Below are 23,597 nucleotides of genomic sequence, written 5' to 3' on the forward strand. Positions count from 1 at the left end.
ATGGAATACTACGCATCGATAAAGAACAGTGACGAATCTCTGAAACATTTCATAACATAGAGGAAACTGGAAGGCATTATGCTGAGCGAAATGAGTCAGAGGCAAAAGGACAAATATTGTATAAGACCACTATTATAAAATCTTGAGAAATAGAAAAAACGGAGAAGAACACATTACTTTTGTGGTTACAAAGGGGGGAGGGAGGGAGGGAGGGAGAGGGTTTTTTATTGATCAATCAGTAGGTAAGAACTGCTTTCGGTGAAGGGAAAGACAACACTCAATACAAGGAAGGTCACCCTAATTGGACTGGTCTAAAAGCAAAGAGGTTTCCGGGATAAAATGAAAGCTTCAAAGGTCAGCGGAGCAGGGGCTGGGGTCTGGGGAACTTGGTTTGAGGGGACTTCTAAGTCAATGGGCAAAATAATTCTATTATGAAAACATTCTGCATCCCACTTTGAATTGTGGCGCCTGGGGTCCTAAATGCCAACAAGCGGCCGTCTAAGATACATCAATTGGTCTCAACCCACCTGGAGCAAAGGCAAAAGAAGAACACCAAGGTCACACGACAACTAAGAACCCAAGAGATAGAAAGGGCCACATGAACCAGAGACCTGCATTATCCTGAGACCAGAAGAACTACTTGGTGCCCGGCCACAATCGATGTCTGCCCTGTCAGGGAGCACAACAGACAACTCCTGAGGGAGCAGGAGACCAATGGGATGCAGACCCCAAATTCTCATAAAAAGACCATACCTAATGGTATGACTGCGACCAGAGGAATCCCAGAGACAATGCTCCCCAGAACTTCTGATGGCACAGGACAGGAACCATCCCTGAAGACAACTCATCAGGCATCAAAAGGACTGGTCAGTGGGGGGGAGAGAGATGTTGATGAAGAGTGAGCTAATTAAATCAGGTGGACACTGGAGAGTGTGTTGGCAACTCTTGACTGGAGGGGGGGTGGGAAGATAGAGAGAGAGGGAAGATGGCAAAATTGGCACGAAACGAGAGACTGAAAGGGCTGACTCAATAGAGGGAGAGCAAGTGGGAGAAGGGAGTAAGATGTATGTAAACCTACATGTGACAGACTGATTGGAATGGTAAATGTTCACTTGAAGCTTAATAAAAATTAATTAAAAAAAAAAAAAGAAGAGCACAGGCAAAGTAAAAAAAAAAAAAAATTTGTAGAAACACCCTGTCCACCCAAATTAACACAAAATGATGTTAAAAGTCTGAACAGACCCATAACAAGAAACGAGATAGAAAAGGTAAGAAAAAACTTCCCAACAAATTAAAGCCTTGGCCCAGATGGCTTCTCTGAAGAATTCTACCAAACATTCAGAGAAGAGCTTATACCATTACTAGTCAACATGTTTCAGAACATAGAAAAGGAAGGGCTCCTTCCAAAGTCATTCTATGAAGCCAGCATAACCCTGATACGAATACAAGGCAAAGACACCACACACACAAATAAAAGTACCAACCAATATCTCTCATGAATACAGACTCAAAAATTCTCAACAAAATTCTAGCCAATACAATTCAGCATCATATCATATCAAAAAAAAAAAAAAATACACCACAACCAAGTAGCATTCATGCCAGGTATGCAAGGGTGGTTGAACATTAGAAAATCAATCAACATAATCCACCACATTAATAAAAGGAAAGAAAAGAATCACATGATCATCTGAATAGATGCAGAAAAAGCATTCGACAAAGTCCAAAACCCATTCCTGATAAAAACTCTCAATAAAATAGGTATAGTAAGGCAATTTCTCAACATAATAAAGGACATTTATACAAAACTAAAGGCCAACATCATTCTTAAAGAAGACAGTCTGAAAACATTCCCCTTGAGAACAGGAACAAGACAACAATGTCCTTTATCCCCACTCTTATTTAATACTGTGCTGGAAGTTCTAACTAGAGCAAGAAGGAAAGAAAAGGAAACAAAGCGCTTCCAAATTGGAAATAGAGAAATAAAATTTCCCTATTTTTGGATTCTATGACACTCTACATAGAAAACCCAAAAGACTCCATGAGAAAACTATTGCAACTAATAGAAAGATTCAGCACAGTCCCAGGACACAAGATAAATACACAAAAATCAGTTGGATTTCTATACGACAATAAAGACAACAATGAAAAGGAAATCAGGAAAACAATACCATTTATAATAACCCCTAAAAACAAACAAATAACTTAGGAATAAGTTCACCCAGGAATGTCAAGATTTATACAAAGAAACTACAAAACACTACTGCCAGAAACCAAAAGAGATCTATAAAAATGGGAAAACATACCATGCTCACGGATAGGTAGACTCAATATTGTAAAAATGACAGTTGTACCTGATTTACAAATACAAGGCAATCCCAATCTAAATACCAACAATATTCTTTAAAGAGATGGGAAAACTGATCATTAACTTTATATGGAAAGGGAAGAAGTTCCAGAAAAGTAAAGCACTATTGAAGAAGAATAATAAAGTAGAAGGACTCACACTACCCGACCTCAGAATCTGCTATACAGCTATGTTACAGTAATCAAAACATCCTAGTACTGGCACAAAGACAGATACATTGACCAATGGAAAAAAAATGAGTACCCAGATGGAAATCCATCCACCTATGGTCACCTGATCTTCAACAAGAGCCCAAAGTCCATCAAATGGGGAAAAGACACTCTTTTTAACAAACAGTGCTGGCAAAACTGGATGTCCAACTGCAAAAAAGTGAATCAGGACCCATATCTCACACTATGTATAAAAACTAATTCAAATGAATCAAAGACCTAGATATAAAGCCAAAAAGTATGAAGGTCATAGAAGAAAAAATAGGATCAACACTAGAGGCCCTAATACAAGGCATTAATAGGATACAAACCACAACCTACGACACACAAACTCCAGAAGATAAGCTAGATAACTGGGATCTTGCAAAAATTAAACATTTATGCTCATCAGAAGACTTCACCAAAAGAGTAAAGAGAATCTTCAGATTGGGAAAAAAAAAAAAAAAAAGTTATTGGTCTATTACAAATCAGACAAAGTTCTAATGTCTAAAATCTACAAGAAAATCCAACACCTCTACAACAAAAAGACAAAGAATCTAATTTAAAAACTGGACAAAGGAAATAAACAGATAGTACACCAAAGAAGACATTCAAGTGGCTAACAGGAATATGAGGAAATACTCCCCATCACTAGCCATTAGAGAAATGCAAATCAAAACCACAATGAGATACCAACCCACCCCAGCATTACCGGCACCAATCAAAAAATCAGGAAATAAAAACTGTTGGAGAGGCTGCGGAGAGATCGGAACTCTCATGTGATGTTAGTGGAAATGCAAAATCATACAACCATTTTGAAAAATGATATGGCGCTTCCTTAGAATGCAAGAAACAGAAATACCATAAGATCCAGCAATCCCACTCCTAGGACTATATCCTAGGGAAATAAGAGTGGTCACAGGAATAGACATATGCACTCCCATGTTCATTACAGCGTTGTTCACGATAGTAAAAAGATGGAAACAACCTAGATGACCATCAAACAGATGACTGGACAAACGAACTGTGGTACATACACACCATGGAGTATTACACAATGATAAAGAACAATGACGAATGTGTAGAACATCTCATGACATGAATTAATCTGGAGGACATCATGCTGAGGGAAATAAGTCCATCACAAAACAACAAATATTGTATGAGAGCACTACTGTAAAAACTCATGGAAAGGTTTACACACAAAAAGAAGCAATCTTTGATGGTTACAGGGAGGGGAACAGTGAGGATGGAAAAACACTTAATAGACAACAGATAAGCGGTAATTTTGCTGAAGGGTAGGGCAGTACATGATGGCAGTACACAATACTAGGGAAGCCAGCACAACTTGTAGAAGGCAAGGTCATGGAAGATCCAGAGACACATCCAAACTCCCTGAGGGACCAAATTGCTGGGCTGAGGGTCTGGGGACCATGGTCTTGGGAAATACCTAGCTTAATGGACCTAATACAATTTATACAGAAAAAAAGTTCTACATTCTACTTTGGTGAGTAGCATCTGGGTCTTAAAAGCCTGTGAGTGGCCATCTAGAATACTCCGCTGGTCTCACCCCTTCAGGAGCAAGGAAGAATGAAGAAAACTGAAGATACAAAGGAAAGATTAGCCCAAAGGAATAATGGACTGCATCTACCACGGCCTCCACCAGGCTGAGTCCAGTGCAGCTACATGGTGTCCTGCTACCACCAATGACTGCTCTGACAGGGATCAAAATACAAGGTTCTGGACTGAGAGAGAGAAAAATGCAGAACAAAATTCTAACTGAGAAAGACATACCAGGCTTGCTGGCCTTATAGAGACTTGAGAAACCCTGAAAGTATGGCCCCCAAATACAATTTCAGCTCAATAATGAAGTCATTTCTGAGGCTCACCTTTCAGCAAAAGGTTGGAGAGGCCCATGAAACAAAATGAGAGCAAAGAGGCACACCAGCCCAGGGGCAAGGACTAGAAGGGAACAAGAAAGCCAATAATAGGGAACCCAAGTTTGAGAAGGGAGAGTGTTGATATCGTGACATTGTTAACCAATGTCATAGTGCACTGTTTAATGAGACACTAGTTTCTTCTGTAAACCTTCATCTAAAGTACTAGTAAAAAGGAAAAAAAAAAGAACCAGACTACTAGGTTATAGATGAAATCAATGACAGAATAAAGAAATTCGTAGAATCAAATAAGAAAGAAAAGACATCCTACGAGAACTTTTGGAACACAGCAAAAGCAGTGCTTAGAGGTCAATTTATAACAGTAAATGCACATGTCCAAAGAGAACAAAGGGCGCTAACCAAAATATTAACCCTACAATTTGAACGAATAGAGAGCAGTAAAAAGAGCTCTGGAGCACCTGAAAAAAGGAAATAATAAAGATTAGAGCAGAAATAAATGAAGTAGAAAAACAATTGAAAGATTCAACAAAACCAAAGGTGCTTATTTGAAAAAAAAAAAAAAAGAAAAGATCAACAAAACTGACAAATCATTGGCCAAAGTAAAAAAAGAAAAACAGGAGTGCAAGCAAATAACCTGAGTGAGATGGGCAATATCATAACAGACCCCACTGAAATGAAAACGATCATAACAGAATACTATGAAAAATTGTACTCTGACAAATTTGAAAAACTAGAGGAAATGGACAAATTTCTAGAAATATGCTGCTTATCTAAAATAACTCTAAGCTTAGTTAGAAAAAAATAAATAAACCCATAAAAAAATAAGAGATTAATGATGTAAGTGAACAAAACTTCCAAGGGAAAAAAAAACCCTGATCCGGAAGGCTTCCCGGGAGAATTTTACCAAACATTCAGAGAAGAGTTAACACCAGTACTACTAAAGGAATTTCAGAGCATAAAAAGGAAGGAATACTCCCAAACTCATTATAGGAAGCCAGCATACCCTGATACCAAAGCCAGGCATACCAAAGCCAGGCATAGAAACCAAAAAAAAGAAATTACAGGTCAATATCATTCATGAACATAGATGCAAAAATCCTCAACAAAATTCCAGCCAACAAAAGGTGTCAGAGGGACATTGCAGGAGAAAGGCTCTCCTGACCACCTAGTTGGTCAGTAGTGTGTGTGCGGGGACTCTTGTTGGTTCTCTGTCCCAGGCACATACTTAGAACACATTGTTCCTTGATAACTTTGCAGTGTGGCCCAGCCTTATGACTACATTACCATGGACCACTCAACACGGCACTGTGTGCACACGGGGATGAGGCTGAGATGCTGTGCAATCAGGGATAGAAGAACCAGTCAAGCCAAAATAGCCTACCTGTGATAGGTGGACAGGCCTGAGTTACTGTAGCATTTATTTCATCTCATTTTAAAATCGTAGCTCTCCGTGGAAGGATTACTCTGCAGAGAAAGCTCCGACTCTAGGTTTGCTAACATTTTCTCACCTGGAACAGAGTAGAGCAGGAGCCTGAGGACCTGGATGGTGTCACCATCCTGCAGGTTCTCTCTTGTGTGATGTTGCTCAGGTTCCACTCCCCAGCAAAGGCTTCATTTATGAGGTTCAGGTCAGCAGGGCCGAGCCCACGGTGGGGTTTGGCAAGGGAGCATTTATGCCAAGAGCCAGGGAGAATGATGGTGAAGTCTTAGAGCACAGGGTTACAGTAGAAAATAATGTAGGATGCTCCCTTCTGACTTACTTTTTGAATATGGCAGTAATGGCCACATATTATCGAGGATTCTCTGCCCAAAACTAAGATTTACCTAGTGATGTGGATTACTAACCAAAAGATTAGCAGTTTGAATCCACCAGTGGGGCCTTGGAAGAAAGGCTGGGCAATCTCCTTCTGTAAGATTAAAAACCATTCACTATTGATTTGATTCTGACCTATGGTGGCCCCATGTATGTCAGAGTAGCACTGTGATCTGTACGGTTTTCAGTGAATGATTTTTCAGAAGTAGTTCGCCAGGTTTTTGTTTTTTTTTTGAGGCCAGTGTTGATGGACAAGGAGTTCAGTGAGTTAACCATTAAACATAATTTATAATTAATTATGTTTTGGCTGTTTCATGGGTGAGGGTGAATCTTGTCCTTGTTATTCCATCTAGCCTACAAATGGAAGTCTCTTCTACTGAGTTTAAAATTTTGGTAATTCTGCTTCTACTTTCTAGAAATTCAGTTGGTTCCTTTCCAGACTGAAGTGTCTCCTTTTTGCTTTTCTGTACCTTGCATACAATGTCAACTTTGTCATTTATTTCTTTAAATAACCTCGTGTAATGCCCAAAATCTGAAGTATGAGCAGAACTTCTTTTTTCTCTGTTATTTCTATTGTTTCATATTTGTACTCATGTTGTGGTTTTTGTCATGTGCTGTCAAATCAGTTAAAGGTGATAGCGACTTCATACACTACAGAATGAAACACTCCATGGCCCTGAGCCATCCTCAAAGTCTTTGCTATGTTTGAGCCCAATGTTGTAGCCACTGTGTCAATCCATTTCTTTGAAGCTCTTTCTCTTTTTCGCTGACCCTCTACTTAATGAAGCATGATGTCCGTCTCCAGGAACTGGTCCCTCCTTATAATATGTCCAAAGTAAAACAGATGGAGTCTCGTCTTCAAGGCTGAGCTGCTCCAGGCACACTGAGGCCGTGCACACCTGGAATGAAACTCCGTGAAGAGGTAGCATTCAACCCAGCTTTACAAGGAAATCCTGTTTGTTTTTCCTGTCCATTTTCCCAATGAATCTAGAGCCCTCTTCTCAGGTCCTAGCCATTGTGGACATGATAGGTTCCACTTTCTCTTTGGTTCCCATAGCCTTTGTAATCTGAACCCTCCTGAGACCTAGCTCAATATAGGCTCCCTGAAGACTTTCCACACAGGTGAATTCTGGGGCTGTCTTCCATTTCTCTGGCCCTTTCATAGCCCTGGAATTCAATCTCAAGTGCTTGCAGTGTCTCTTAGGTATCCTTCAGGACACAAGTAGCTTTCGAGCTCAGACATTTTCTAGCTATAAATTTTTATCAAACATTGAGGCAAAAATTTCCTATATTCTTCCCTTTCCTTTGTTACTTTTTTTTCAGCATTTTTTATCATTTCTAAAAACTGTTGATTTGAGGAAACTAGTCCATTATTTATGGAACCAATACCCAATTAAAACTTTTTTTTTAAGTTAAAACTAAAGCTATTCATCAGACCTTGGGTGCTTCAAGCAGTTGTGATGGGCTGCTAACCTAAAGGTTGGTAGTTTGAACACACCCAGTGGCACCCTGGAAGAAAAGCCTGTCGGTCTGCTTCTATAAAGAATACAGGTAAGAAAACCCTATGGGGCAGCTCTACTGTGTAACACATGGGGTTGTCCTGAGTTGCAATCCACTGGACTACAAGAGGTTTAAAGTTGATATTAGAACTTCTAAATACACTTCTGTGTCTTTTCTAGTCATACAATTATCATTTCTGTGATTTTTTAGCTCTTGATTTATGTTGGATGGTGTCACAATCCGTGGTCCATGTAATTTGCTTTCAATTCACTGACTGCTTTGCATAGGCCCCTCCAACACCAGGCTGGCTGCTCAGATACTATAAACAGGGCCTTTGCTATGGGAGCTGATCTGCGTCAGGCAGGCAGGGGCAGCAAGATGGTGCCACAGACTCTGGTCCGCATGTCCCTGTTGCTCTGGGCCTCTGGTGAGAAACTAAAAGTGCTTCAATGCCTCTAGAGCAGTATCTTTGTAGAGCTGAAAAATGACTTTAAGATGTAGTGGGAAATAATAGCTATTTCCAAAATGGAAAAAATTATGTGCTGATATGTAATATCACTAGAGGCTGTGGTATAAATGTTATTTTAAACTGTGTACAAATAAGTGTGTGTATATTTGTATGCATGAAAATTGTCCACTCTGATTGCAGGTGCCAGTGGAGACATTGTGATGACCCAGTCTCCAGCTACTCTGGCTGTGTCTCCAGGAGAAAGGGTCACCATCAACTGCAAGGCCAGTCAGAGTGTGAGCAACTACGTAACCTGGTACCAGCAGAAACCAGGACAGGCTCCTAAGCCACTCATCTACGATGCATCGAACCTGGCATCTAGGGTCCCTGACCGGTTCAGTGGCAGTGGGTCTGGGACAGACTTCACTCTCACCATCAGCAACTTCCAAGCTGATGAAGCCGAAGTTTATTATTGTCTGCAGCATTATAATACACTACCCACAGTGCTTCAGTCTCAGGCACAAACCTTCTCCCGAGGGCTACAGGCCAGTGAGTCTTCACTGTACCAGCTGCTACCTTTCTGCTCAGCCCTGGACATGCACACTTCCTCTCTCTGCCCCCAAGGCTGCATCTCCTGACTAATTCCTTGGAGTATTTGCAGGCTCCAGGAGAAAATTAAGAGATGTGGCTTCTCCTGGATCCCCTTTTGTGGTAAATTATAAAAGAAACATGCTGTAAAATTGTCTTGTTTACTTTGTTAAGCATTTTCATATCACAGGAACCTGCACAGTTCACATGGATAGATCACATGACTGATCTGGGGAAGGGTCCAGTGTGTTTTACACCCTGAAAGATCAGTTTTCTCTTCCCTGTGCCTTCTTGACTCTGGAATATTCCCATTTTATTTCCTAGATATTCTTAACTTTTTCCTTTCTCTTCAATCACCCCTCATAACTCTGGACCTAAACCGATGTTAAAACTGGGCCCTTCATTTTTAAAATCTCCCTCCGAGAAGCTACTGTTTCTCTCTTACATTTCCTTCCATGGATTCTGTTTTCCAGCCAAACCTTCCTGGTCAATGTCAATGAAGGTGATTTCCTGCTCTAAGCTCCCATTTTACTGCCCTTTTCTCCTCTGTCCATGTCTTTCAGTGGCTCTCATTCTTTCAAAGGCCAGCCTCTAATTCATTAACCCTATCACTCCAGAAATACTTGATACCTTTCCCACATTCTTTTTTCCTTAGTTGTCAATTCCACTTTAAATTTATCCCCTGGGCACCCAAGTTTAATTTAGTGATGAAAGGAAATCATGGCTCTTCGTTATTGTTAATTGACAACCTATTGGTCCCTAACTCATAACAACTCCATGAACAGTGAGACCTCTGTTTTGATCCACAGGGTTTTCACTGGCTGATTTTTCAGATGTAGATCACCAGGCATTTCTTTCTAGTGTGTATTAGTGTCTGAAAGTGCAGCTGAAACCTGTTCAACATGGCAGCAACATGTATGCTAAATGAGGAAGTATGCTAAACGAGGCGCCTCGGCCCCTGCTCAGATCCATGCTCACGCCAGCCCAAGTAGTGTTTCCAGTCAGTGTAGACGAGACTCCGACTGGCCCTGCAGCTAACGGAGACCTTCTCTCCTGGGAGACAGGAGAGATTCTGGCCCCTACTGAGCAGGATCTGCCCACTGGAACCTGAAACGACAGGCACCCGAGGATGATCCAGAGATGCTACACAATCAGGGACAGAAGGAACATCAAACCAAAAGGGTCTCTACCTGGGACAAGTGGACAGGCCTGGTTAGCTTGTAGCTTTTATTTCATTTCTCATCTGAAAATATAGGCCTGTCTGCATAGGAGGATCACTTTGGAGAGAAAACTCCATGTCTAGGAGATGAGGTTTCTGGGGCAGATAGAGGAAGTGTACATGTTCCGGACTGTGAGGGCAGGAAGCAACAGGTGCAGTGAAGACTCACAGGCCTCCAGCCCTGGGAGAAGGCTTGTGTTTGGGGCTGAAGCACTGTGCTAGGGTAGCCATTATGTTGCTAACAGCAATAACCTGCCTCGTCCTCAACCTAGAGACTGTTCATGGTGAGAATGAGGACTGTCAGACCTACTGCCACTTAACCAGTCAGATGTCTTAGATGCCCAGTTGGATGCCAAGGAGATAAGCAGCTTAGGAGCCTGTGCTGGTTTCTGCTGGTACCAGGCTAAGATGCTACTAATATTCTGGCTGGACTTGCACTGATGGTGACCATTTCTCCTGGAGACACAGTCAAGGAGACAGGAGACTGTGTTATCATGATGTCCCCACTGGCACCTGCAGAGAAGACAATTACCATACATACATATATACACACACTTTTTGATAAGCACATTAACATATGCCATTTTAAAAGCGTGTTTTAGTGGTATGCCTGTCACACATTATTGAGTCACACATTATTGAGTCAGTTTTGGAAACAGCCATCATATCCCACAACATCTTAAAATCATTTTTCAGCTCTACAGAGATTCTTCTGGAAAGGGATTGAGTCACTGTTTATTTCTCACCAGAAACCCAGAGCAACAGATGCATGAAGACAGGAGCCTGTAACACCATCTTGCTGCGTCCACCAGCCTGATAAAAATCAGCTCAAATTGCATAGTCCCCTTTTATAAAATCTGAGCAGCCAGACTGGGCCTGGGCGGGCTATAGAAAGCCAGCCATCAATGTGGAAGCAAACTACATGGGCAGTGGGTTGTGAAAGTAACCAATGTAAATAGAGAACCAATGACTAGAAAAGACAAAGTATAAAACTGAGAAGCTCTATTACCAACTTAGAAGTTCTAAAACTACAAACAGTAGATTCTCTTAAGGAGAGCTTCTACTTAAAATGAGAAAAAAAGTTGAAATGGGTTCATTTTCTTAAATGATAATCTAGTTTCTATAATCCTGGTGAAGTAATATAAAACTCTAGAAATATATAAAAGAAAGAGATGAAAATGGAGAACCTTTACCCTGACGGACAGTTTAAGGTCACTGCATACACTAAAGATTTAATTCTAGGGGTATGTAAGATCCAGGGAAATGGAAGGCAAGCCCAGAAGTGTGGGGAGTCCTGAGGGAACCTATTTTGAGCTAGGCCCAAGGGAGGGTGCTCTAATCTCAAAGTCATTGTGAACCAGAGAAACTAAATCTATCCTTCCCACAGCTGCTAGAAAATGATCAAAGGTCTCTAGGTTTATTGTGGAAACGGAAGCAAAAAAATAAGCAAGATTTCCTTGGGAAGTTGTGTCTGAAAGCCAAACCTCCAAAGAGTTTCACTGTAGGTGTATATGGTGTAGGTGTGTCTGGAGCTCTCTAATCATGAAATTAGTTTAAGATAGCCCAACTGACAGGAGCAACAAGTTGAAGCTGCTCTGGAAGAGGGCATCCCCATCAGAAATACTCAGGACACCTCACAAATAATTTTTCAAACACTACTGCCACCAAGAAGTCAGAGATTCTTGACATCCAAGAAAATAGCATAACTAGGGTATGAATATGAATGTGATGCAATAAAAATAACACACAAGAAAAGTCCTCCTCACACTTTTGATATGGGAACTATGCGAGTTTATTAAAAGAATGTAAATGATAAACTTCACATTGCATGCAAGACACAGAAAACTAAAAGCAGGGGTACTACAGATCTGAAAAATAAAATTTTCAGGAAATAGATACAGAATACACACCTGTCAGTTTTTCATAGTGTGAGGGCTTGCATGTTGCTGTGATGCTGGAAGCTGTGCCACCGATAGACAAATACCAGTAGGATCACCACAGCGGACAGGTTTCAGTTGAGCTTCCAGACTAAGACACATTAGGAGGAAGGGCCTGGCGGTCTGCTTCTGAAAGAATTAGCCAGTGAAACCCTTACTAACAGCAGCAAAACAGTGCCTGTTACACTGCCAGAAGAGGAGCCTCTCAGGTTGGAAAGCACACAATACATGGCTGGGGGAGAGGTGCCTCCTTAGAGTAGAGTTGACCTTAATGACGGGCATGGAGTCAGGATTTCGGGGCATTCATGTGCTAATGTGGCGTGGCTCAAAATGAGAAGAAACACCTGAAACCATTAATAAACTAAACTTGGAATGTACAATGTATGAGTCCAGGAAAATTAAGAAATTGTCAAAATGAAAAAGAAGGCATGAAGATCAATATCTTAGGGATTATTCAGCTGAAGTGGACTGGTATTTGTCATTTTCAGTCAGAAAATTGTATGGTCTACTACGGCATTACATGCATCATCAGAAAGAACATTTCACGATCTATCCTGAATTACAACACTGTCAGTAATAGAATAACACCCACACGCCTACAAGTAAGGCCAGCTAATATGACTAGTATTCAAATTTACCCTCGAACCACTAAGGCCAAAGATGAAGAAATAGAAGATTTTTACCAAAATCTGATCTATGAAATTGATCGAACATGCAATCAGGATGCACTGGTAATTACTGGCGATTGGAATGTGAAGGTGGAAACAAAGAAGGATGAGTATTTGGAAAATATGGCCTTGGTGTAGAAACAATGCCAGAGATGGCATGATTTAGGGTTTATGAAAAGAGATGGTTTAGGTTGGTGACCACATACAAGTCTTTCAATGAGCTTTAAGGTAAGGGAGAAGAGTGAACGAGGACATAACTGGAGGGAGATTTGAAATCAGGAGAGTTTTTCAAAGTGACGTTTCATGCTAATGGAAAGGATGCTAAAGTGAGGGGAACAAGGATAACTCAGAAAAGAAAAGTGAGAAATGCTAAGACGCTCTTGGTGGGACAGCAGTACAGGAGCAGAGGGCCTGGCCTCAGGTAGGAGGGCTGTCTGCTCATCTACAGTAATAGGAAGGAAGGAAGGAAGGAAGGCAGAGCATGGGGATGTAGACAACTGTGGATCAGAAGATGCCTGAGAGGAGCTAGTGAAAGCTCTTCCAAGAAACTGGAAATGAGGTCATTTGCTGAAAGGTAGGATTAGAAAACCAAAAAACCCAGGGCCTTCGAGTCGATTCCAACTCATAGCAACCCTACAGGACAGAGTAGAACTGCCCCATAGAGTTTCTGAGGAGCAACTGGTAGATTCGAACTCCCAGCCCTTTGATTAACAGCCCTAGCACTTAACCATTCCACCACTAGGATGAGAAGTAGGTGTTAAATTTGAAGAGAAAAGAAAAGAGAAAGGGTGCAGACTGAATGAACCAGGTAAATGAAGTATGTTTGTAAGGCAGGATTAAGGGCTGTCCTGAGGCAGAGTGCATAAATTTACGGTGAAAGAATCAGCATAATTATGTGTTTTTTCCAAGCCACATTAGGGACATGGAGGCAGGTATGTGGAGGGTGGAGTTTTTCCCAGGGTTTAGGTTTTACAAGATGAATGTAATGTAATAAGGGAGGGGCCGTGACATTCTTGGTTTCGGTCAGGGAATTGTTATAAAGGAGAAGCTTGGAATTTCAAATTTAAAATCAACTCGACAGCAGCTAACAACAAGAAGTAGGGAAATGGGAATCTGAGTGGTACAGAGACAGCCAAGATACATTGGTTAAACACTTCTTTTCAGAAAATGGTAAAATTATGACTCATACAAATAAAAGAAAGAGGAAAGCCTACATTTTTAAATTTGTAAGCTGCCAAGGAATTAATTTTCCTTGGATCCCTAATCAACGCTTACAGGAGCAGCCGGCAAGAATTCAAATGACCTACTGCAATTGGGCAAATCTGCTGCAAAAGACCTCTTACAAGTGTTAAAAAGCAAAGATATCACTTTCAGGACTAAGGCGTTCCTGGCTCAAGCCATGGTATTTCCAATCACCTCACATGCATGTTAAAGCTGGACAATGAGTAAAGAAGATCAAAGAGGAATCGAAGCCTTTTAATTATCCTCCTGGCAAAGAGTATGGAATATACCATGGATTTCCAGGAGAACGAACAAATCTGTCTTGGAAGATGTACAGCCAAAATGCTCCTTAGAAACAAGCATGGTGAGACTTCATCTCCCATACTTTGACCATGTTATCAGGTGGAATCAGTCCCTGGAAAAGGACATCATGCTTGGTAAAGTAGAGGGTCCGTGAAAAAGGGGAAGATCCTCAATGAGATGGACTGACACTTTGGCTGCAACAATGGGTTCAAGCATTACAATGACCTTGAGGACATTCAGGTTGAAGCAGTGTTTCCATCTGTGGTACACAGGGTCCCTATGAGTCAGAACCGACTCGATGGCACCTAACAACAACAACACAGTGTATAGTGATTCTACCTGTATTTTAGTGTTGTTGTGGGTAAAGATGAGCCAATGCACATCTACAGAGATGGTCTGATGTTAATAAACAATTTTAGTTTTTGTTTGTCCAAAAATATCCTTATGTAGCCTTCATTCTAAAATGATATTTTTGTGTATAGAATCCTAGATATGTAGTTACCTTTTCCTACTCTTTGAAAATCTCATTCTACTCACCTCTTGTTTTTGTCGTTGCTACTGAGAGAATGGAAACCGTGGTGGCGTAGTGGTTAAGTGCTAAGGCTGATAACCAAAGGGTCGGCAGTTTGAATGTGCCAGGCACTTCTTGGAAACACTATGGGGCAGTTCTACTCTGTCCTGTAGGGTCACTATGAGTCAGAATCAACTTGACAGCACTGGGTTTGGTTTTGACTGAGAGAATCAGATCTGTGCAAGCCCCTCCGAAGGTGATCTGTCCCTTTTTTCGGTCCGATTCTAAGCTTTTCTCTTTGTTTTTGGTTTTCTGCAGCTCTCTGTAGTATGTGTAGGCTTGAAATCATTTTTATTTATTTAGGTTGGAATTTTCTAGCACTTGGGTCTATGGAATAATGTCTCTTCCTAATAGTGTTTAATGCTTGACCATTCTTTGTTCAAATGTTGTGCAGGCTCATTAACTCTATCTCTTGTCTTTCAGATCAGTATAAGGAAATCACACTGTTTTTTACTACATCCGCTTTGTCTGTTTTTTCCATATTTTTCTTTCTCCATGTTGTATTATGGATCGTTTCTTCTGCTTTATCCTCTAGTTCAGTGAATCCTTTACTGCTGCCGATTACCTTGAGGTATTGGTTTCACATATTTAATTTCAAGAAATGAAGTTGAACATTCTATTTTTGAAAGTGTGATGTCACATGTTATATTTCTCTTTTCCCTATACATACGTTCTTGCTTGTTATTCACTTCTTTAAATAAATTCTATTTGTGACAATTTTAAAATCTGAAAACTAAGGGGACATCACTGCTCTCTGTGATGCTCTTTACGAAAGGTGTTCATGTTCAGAAAGTCTTGTTTTCTTGGATATCGAGAAATGTCTAACATCTTGGTGATATTGGCCCTTAAAAATTATCTCTGGGGTTTCTAAAACCTAGAATGAATATGCCTTCCTCAAGAGAAGTTTTATTTCTGTGTCTGCTACCTTCTAGGAGGCACTAACATTAGTAGGTCCAGCTAAACAAGTTTAAGTTTGCAAAGAGTCACACCCAATCAGGCCATGCATATGTGGGGTACACATCCCCGGAGGGATTCATCTGTAGTCAGAACTTCCTAGGGGAGGTTTCTTTTTTTCTCTCTTCCTTTCCCTTTTCCTCTCTTGTTCTGAGATAAACCTGAGCACCTTTTTCTGGAGTTCCCTGAAAATGAGAAAAGCACTGGATTCAGTCTAAATCTGGTTCATTCATATCTGAAGTGGAGACTACATGGGACTTCAGGTTAATGCAGGATGATCTCACTCTGAACTCCCCACTTGGATGGACTCTTGGTCCCCACTTCTGCTTCCCTGGCCTTTCAATGGCCCTGAAACTCAAGCCCACTTATTTGCAGAATCCTTACTTGCCATCAGGAAAAATCAGCCTTAGTACAAACACATTTCTTAGTTATAGGAAAGCCAAACCACCTCATGGTTTATGTCAACATTTCTCAAAAATATTTGTGCATGAATACCTATTTCTGTCTATCTGTATATGTGTGTGTGGATGTATATGAATATATACATATATTCATATATACTTATATATGTGGTTGTTATTAGCTCCTGTTGAGAAGATTCCAACTCATGGTGACCCACTGTGTGCAAAGTAGGACTGCTCCATTGGGCTTTCAAGGCTATGAGCTTTTGGAAGATCTCCAGACCTGTCTTCTGAGGGGCAACTGTGTAGCATCGAACCACCAAACTTCCTGCTAGTAGTTGAGTGCATAACTGTTCGTGCCACCTTTATATACATATAAGGAAACATATATGCATATTTCTATTTTAAAAAGAGAATGTTTAGATTGTCTTGTTGGTAGGTGCATGTGTAAGAGAATGCTATTAATTTTATTTCTTTTTTTTGTCTAGTGCTTTATGTTAAAGTTTAAAATTCTAGTCAGTTTGTCATACAAAAACTTATACACATGTTGTTCTGTGACCCTAGTTGCTCTCCCAACAATGTGACAGCACATTCCTCCTCTCCACTCTGTATTTTCCGTGTCCACTCAACCAGCTTCTGTAACCCTCTGCCTTCTCTTCTCACCTTCACACAAGAGCTGCCAACACAGTGATGCTTGTCTTTTGTTTTATTTATGTGGTGGATTACATTAATTGTTTTTCTAATGTTGAACCGTCCTTTCATACCTGGTATGAATCCCACTTCGTCATGGTGACTTATTTTTTTGATATGTTATTTAATTCTATTGGCTGCAAGTTTGTTGTGGATTTTTGCATCTACATTCATGAGGGATATAGGTCTATAATAAGACTTTATTCTTTAGAGCAGTTTCAGGTTTACAGAAAAATTGTGCAGAAAGTGCAGAGAGCTACCACACACGCCTGTTCTCCCCTGTGTGGTGTTTCTCCTCTTATTAACGTCTTACAGTCACAGGGTACATTCGTTACCAGTGATGAGCCAACAGTGAAACATTAGTACTAACTGATGTCCATAATTTACATTAGGGTGCACTCTTTGTCTTCTACAGTCCTGTGGGTTTTGACAAATGCATAAAATCATTGCTCGACCATTACAGGATCATACATTTCTGCCTGAAAAATGCCCTGTGCTCCACCTATTCATCCCTCCCTCTTCCTCCGGAGCTGCCTGCAACCACTTACTTTTTACTGTATCTATGGTTTTGCTTTTTCGCTCATATTTTTAAATTTTCTAATAAAGCATCATTTTAAGTTGTTGTATAGGTCCATTAGAAGTCGGAATGTACTCCACCAAAATGGGTTTTTTTGTGTGTGTGTTTTTGTTATTTAACTGAGTACAATGGTTTTAAGACCTCTCCCTCCTAACCCTTTGGCTTCTGCCATGACTTAGGTGATGAGACCCATGTGTCTTGCAGAGAGCTTTCACTTTAACATGAGGTTAAACCTTAGACTAGAAATAACCCACCTCACTTTTCCTGATCTTTTTTCCTTTTCATCTTGAGACCTTAATCCCTTAAGCACTAATATTTTGATAATTTTTGATGAGCTATTCTTACTCGCAGGTGGTGATGGGTAAAATATTGGTTGCAGTCATTTGGTGAGAAGCCAATTATGCCTTGACCTGCCTATGTCCAAAGCTTCTAGGCTGCCACTCATTGGAGGTAGTGGAACCTGTTCAAAATGATAGCTTAGTTATAAGGAAAACACATGGCGGAAGTGGAGACTCTGCAGTTCTGCCATGAAAGTAATGGAGAACAGTCTGAATTCTCTCCTTACAGTGGTTTTTCACTTAATGTATGATGTGAACTTGTGACTCTTATTGCTTGGTAAAAGTGTTTTTTTTTTTTTTTCCACTGTAAACCTTTTGGACAGTAATAAGATAAAAAATAATAGAGCATGCTTGACACAAAATTAACTATTGAATTCTTGTTTTTCAAACAGAAGATAATGAGTGTGTGAATTGCAGACAAAGTTTGTTGACATTTACCATACATCAAGGGATTGAGCACATGAAAAAAGCCAGAAGACACGAATTTGTTACAGGATCCTGTTGTTTTTAGTTGCTGCTAAATTGATTCTGACTCATGGTTACACCATGTGTGCAGAATAGAACTACACCTCATAGGGTTTTCAAGGCTATGACCTTTCAGAAGCAGATCTCTAGGCCTTATCCCCAAGAAGCCTCTTGCTAGTTTGAAATGCCCACCTTTTAGTAGTCTAGAATGTGAGCATTTGCATCACCCAAGTAACTCTTTGTAAAGAATATTAGCATCCATTTCAAATGCAACTTGTTTATTTTCAGAGCACTGGGCCCACAATATCTGAAGCAGTTTTCATTTAGATAAAATCGTGGTTCTTCTAAATTAATTTTACTCACTTTTGATTTCATGTTTGAATGGTGAGTGGAAAGCTTATATCGCTAGTTACCGGATGCTGTGTCTCCTACTGGGAGCTCTGTGTTGCTGCTTTCCTGTACTTCCTGTTTGCTGATCTTCAACTGGAGTCCAGGATGGTGAATCCATGCTGCCTTAGCTGATAGGGGACCTCCGCTCTACTTTCTCCTCGCTCTCTATTCTCCGTCAGTTTCTTATTCCATTTGGTGCTTGGCTCAATTCTTGATCTCTTCCATATGATGCTCCAGATTCCAGGATTGATGTTTCACTTAGTTTTTTGGGTCTTTGCTGTGCAGGCACAGTGTGGTGCTTCTGTCTCTAGTGTCATGTAAGCTAGTCCTTTTCCTTCTGTTTATGACAATAAAATCCCAAAGTCATCATCTTCAAAACATTAATTTACTTTAAAAAATGAAACAAATTACCATTTCTAAGTAGAAAATTACAGGAGTTGGAGGACCAACACAACCATTGTAAAAACTACAAAACCGAAAGGAATAAAAAGCAAAAATGTTATTTTAGTGATATCAGAGGCTGTAGAAAAAATGAGAACTGGATCACTTAAGGTTTCAAAGAGAAAAAATCATTTATAGCTGTGAAGATATTCACATGACTTTTTGTTCATTTGCAGAATTTGCCAGAGAAATTTGTGGACAGAATTCTGACCTTGCCCAGACAGAGAAACACAGCTGGGAGAGAATCCACAGGCCAATAGTTGACCTCTGTTATGTGCCCTTCAAAATTCCATTTTTTGCAGTCCACCCACAGTCTTAATATTCTTACCTTTCGAATGAAAATCTTTTCTGTCATTTTGTATCCTTCTACTACTGGATTGGCAAAGTTCTATGTCCTATATCTTTCAGTCTATATTTTGTTTTCTTTTTTTAAAAAAAAACCCAACGTTTAAAATTCCAAGAACTCCTTATTTTTCTCAACAAGAAGTAACTGGGAAAATTAAAATACTGGTGGAATTAGGATCTTGTGTCCTTTATAAATTTATGAAATGCTATTTGAAGGCTCAATAACCAACATCTTCACAAATCCTTCTCAGCCACACTCCCCTGAGGATAGCAAATACAGAATGATATTTCAACTATCTTAATTCAAGGGGAAGTGTAAGTGGTAAAGTGAGAAGCAGGGGGTTGTGAGAGTGGGACAAGACTAATTTCTAAATATCATCAAATATTATCCTGATAAAATATACAAAGAAGCATTCTAAACCTCCACATGTATTCAACTTGTGTTTTTACAGTCTGTGTCAATTGTCTGCCTGTCATGCTGACTACATTTAACTGACAAATGTACACAGGCAGGAGACTTAGGATGAGCTCTCCGTCAGCTCTCCTGGCATCAGGTCTAGTTTCGCAGGAACATTTGGACCTCCTCCATCACCCCTGCTGGCTCTGCCATGTTAAGACTAGTCCACCTGATGGGCCACAACGGAACAGCCTTCTCAGGTGTAGCAGAGTCACTCATGGTCCAGAGTCCTCAGATGCAACACATCCTCCAGTATCTTCCTCTTAGCAGACTCAGAGAACCTGCTGGGCTGACTCCCCACACAGGCCACACATTTGAGCAGCTGGTCTACCCCAAGCAGAGAAGCTTTTGTGCAAGGTTTTTTCACTGTGGGAGGATATTTTGTAGCTTGCATGCAGTAATAAACTGCAACATCCTCAGCCTCCACCCTGCTGAATTTCAGAGTGAAATCTGTCCCTGATGCACTGCCACTGAACTTCTCTGGGACCCCTAAGAATCGGTTAGGAACCGTAAAGATCAGGAGCTGTGGAGCCTGGCCTGGCTTCTGCTGGTACCAGTACAGATAGGTTTGCCCATTACTATGTAGGAGGCTCTGACTCTACTTGCAGGAGTTTGTGGCTAGCTCTCCAAGAGTGACTGGAAGACTGAGTGGAATCTCAGTCATTACAATATCCTCGCTGGATGCTAAAATGACAAGAGAGAAGAGCAAGGTTATGTACCAATGCTAAGAACCATTGTCAAGATTTCCTTCTATTTATTTCAGGCTAAATTGTGTGTGTATCTGTGCGCAGGCATGCGCGAGTGAGATTTTCATTCATACTCCAAAATAGGCGATTAAAAAAAAAACAACTCTGATACTACCAGACATAAAAGAACCTCTTTCTTTGTGAAGCCAGTGCATTCGAGTCGATTCCAACTCATATTGGCCCTATAGGACAGAGTAGAACTGCCCCGTAAGGTTTCCAAGGAGCACCTGGTTGATTTGAACTGCTGTCCTTTTGGTTAGCAGCTAAACTCCAAAGCACTGGGCCACGGGGATTTCACTTTGAGTCAGAATCCACTCGATGGCAGTGGGTTTGGCTTGATTTTTGGTTTTCTTTGTGAAAATCTTCACCAGGGAGCAGGTCCCTTTTACTCTTGTGTTCTCCTCAGTTTCACTGATCTAAACACCACATGCCTCTCAGAGTGGGAGTGGCATACTCATCTAACTTGAGAACAGAAAACACATAGGAACCTGTGGTGCCCCCAGAGATCACCCTCCCCACCTCCTGCTCCTTTCCCATGCCCCCTCTGTCCTCACCAGGGGTCCAGAGCATTAACAGCCCCAAGAGCTGAGCAGGAAACCTCATTTTAGAAGTTGAAGGAATAAATCCTGATAAGTCAAAGCAGATTAGAGCTGACTTTTTATCTCAGACTTGGCCAGGGAAGGTCCTCCCTGGGAAACAACATGCAAATCCCTTGGTGGGCACAGCAGTGTGGAGAGAACCGAGGGGAAGGTGGGCCTCTCCGGTGAGCAAATAACAAAGGGTCTTCTGTGTTTGAAGGAAAACCAACAGAGGTAAAGTTGGTTCTCCCTGCAGTAGTGGTCACTTTGGATTGGAAAAGGATGTATTCATGTCAATGACACAATGTACATGGCCCTGACACTGTAAGAAACCATCAGAGACCCTGATGATGTATAGGTGATTGTCCAGGATTGGCCTCTGGGACCCTGAATGACCATCCTGCATGGTTATCTCTCAGCTAATCTATAAAAGGAAGCAACTCCCACACTCACTGTGCTGATCCACAGGGCGTCTGTAAATAATGAGATGGCCTTGAGATCATTCAAGGTTGTCTGGTATCTGCTGATACCGGGTTAAATGTTTAAGAATGTTTGAATCAAATGCTACAAACTCTCTCTGGGACGCAGTGAATGAAACTCTTAAAGAGCCCTCAAGTCAAAAGAGCTTGATAGGGAAGAAAAAAAAAAAAAAAAAATGTGTCTTACACATAGACAGCTAATAGGTCAGTTTAAGGCAAGGGGAAAAGAGGAAAACAATTTTATGCCTCAGGTAGTGAATATGATATTCCTGGTAATCATTTGTTAAAATTGATGAATGGCCTCTCTTATTACTCTCTCTTTCGTTATACATACATATAAAGCTGTTGTTGTTACATGCTGGCAAGTTGGTTCTGACTCATGGAAACCCTGTGTATACCACAACAAGACACAGTTCAGCCTGCACCAGGCTTAGAATCATTGTTAAGTTTGAGCCCATTTTTGGCAGCCACTGTGTCAATCCGTCTCATTCCTCTTTTTCAATGGTCCTCTACTACAATAATTATGAAGTCGTTCTCTAGGGACTGGTTCCTCCTGATAACATGTACAAAGTACATGAGAGAAAGCCTCCCCATTCTGGCTTCTACAAAGCATTCAGGCTCTACCTCTCCCAAGACAGACTTGTTTGTTCTTCTGGAAACCTGTGACATATTCAGTATCATTTGCCAGAGCGTAATTCAAAGACATTAATTTTTCTTTGGTCTTCCTTAGTCATTGTCCAGCTTTCACATGAAAATGAGGCAGATGAAAATGCCATGGTTTGGGTCAAATGGACTGTAGTTCTCAAAGTGACATATTTGCTTTTTAACACTTCACAGTGTTCTTTTGTAGGTGATTTGCCCAATGCTATAAATTGTTTGATTCCTGACTGCTCCTTCCATGAGTGTTGTTTATGGACTCAGGTAAAATGAAATCCTCCACAATGTCAATCTTTTTTCCATTTTTCAAGGTGATGCCGATTGGTCAATTTGTGAGGATTTTTGTTGTCTTTATATTGAAGTGTAATCAAAACTGAAGGCTGCAGTCTTTGATCTTCATCAGTAAGGGCTTCATGTCTTTTCTTTCAACAAGCATGGCTATGTCATCTAAATATTGCTGGCTGCTAACAATCCTGATGCTGCATTCTTCTTCACATAGTCCACCTTTTCAAATTATTTGCTCATCATACAGATTGAAAAAGTTTGGGGGATAGCTACTAACCTGAACTAAACATTTTCTGATTTAAACCATGCTGTATTTCCTTGCTCTATTTGGATGACTGTCTCTTGGTCTCTGTATAGTTTTCTCATGAGCACAATTAAGTGTTCTGGTATTCCATTCTGAAGGATTGTTTGATTTTTTAATAAGTTGAACTAAAATATCCAAAAAATAAATAATCTTGTAAAAAATATTTCTTGCTCAGAAAATGGCCTTGAAATGTCCTTACGCTATCTATCCTGAGCCATCACAATATTCCTAATTCTAAAGAATCACTGTCTCTTGTATGTTATGAAACCATACTCAGCCTTGGACAACAAAACTGACCAGCAGTCAATGATGGTCACTCCACACTGGACACAAATAACAAAAGTTGGTAAAAGAATATTAAAAATAACCTCCATGTGTTCCAGGTGGGGGGCAACAGACCTCTCTAATTCTCTCATGTTGATCATACTCAGATGAAGGAGGAAACTTATACAGGTAGGTTCTACAGTAGATTATCTCTGTTGTCAGAAACTGGGAGTTTGGTGTGCACTGAACTGAAAGCTAGAGTGTGGTTTGTAGGATTTAGGAAGACAATTGTGGAAGTGGAACTGTTTGAGTCAGTTACCCTAGTGTCAGTGTTTATGGGGTGTAGAGTGTGAAACTCTCACACATTCTGTAGACTTTGTTCTGTAGACTTTGTTACCCAAATAGCCCAAAACCAAACAGATTTACACAAGAGATCATTTCCCCAAGTGGACCCAAATGGAGGTTCTTTCTGGAAAAAGGTGAGAGTTTTTCTTTGTGTAGGAA

At 40.6% G+C, this 23,597-nt stretch overlaps 2 gene segments (V, D, J or C); both read left to right on the forward strand.

Moving 5' to 3' along the window:
- Nucleotides 1-23,597, forward strand: part of LOC126060229 (immunoglobulin kappa variable 4-1-like) — a 465,741-nt gene that overhangs the window by 300,951 nt on the left and 141,193 nt on the right.
- LOC126060447 (immunoglobulin kappa variable 4-1-like) lies at nt 8,146-8,944 on the forward strand. The segment is given in 2 exon segments: nt 8,146-8,194; nt 8,417-8,944. Coding segments are annotated over 2 exon segments (486 nt in total).

The sequence above is a fragment of the Elephas maximus genome, chromosome 17 (assembly GCF_024166365.1).
Source record: "Elephas maximus indicus isolate mEleMax1 chromosome 17, mEleMax1 primary haplotype, whole genome shotgun sequence".
In the NCBI taxonomy this organism is placed as follows: Eukaryota; Metazoa; Chordata; class Mammalia; order Proboscidea; family Elephantidae; genus Elephas; species Elephas maximus.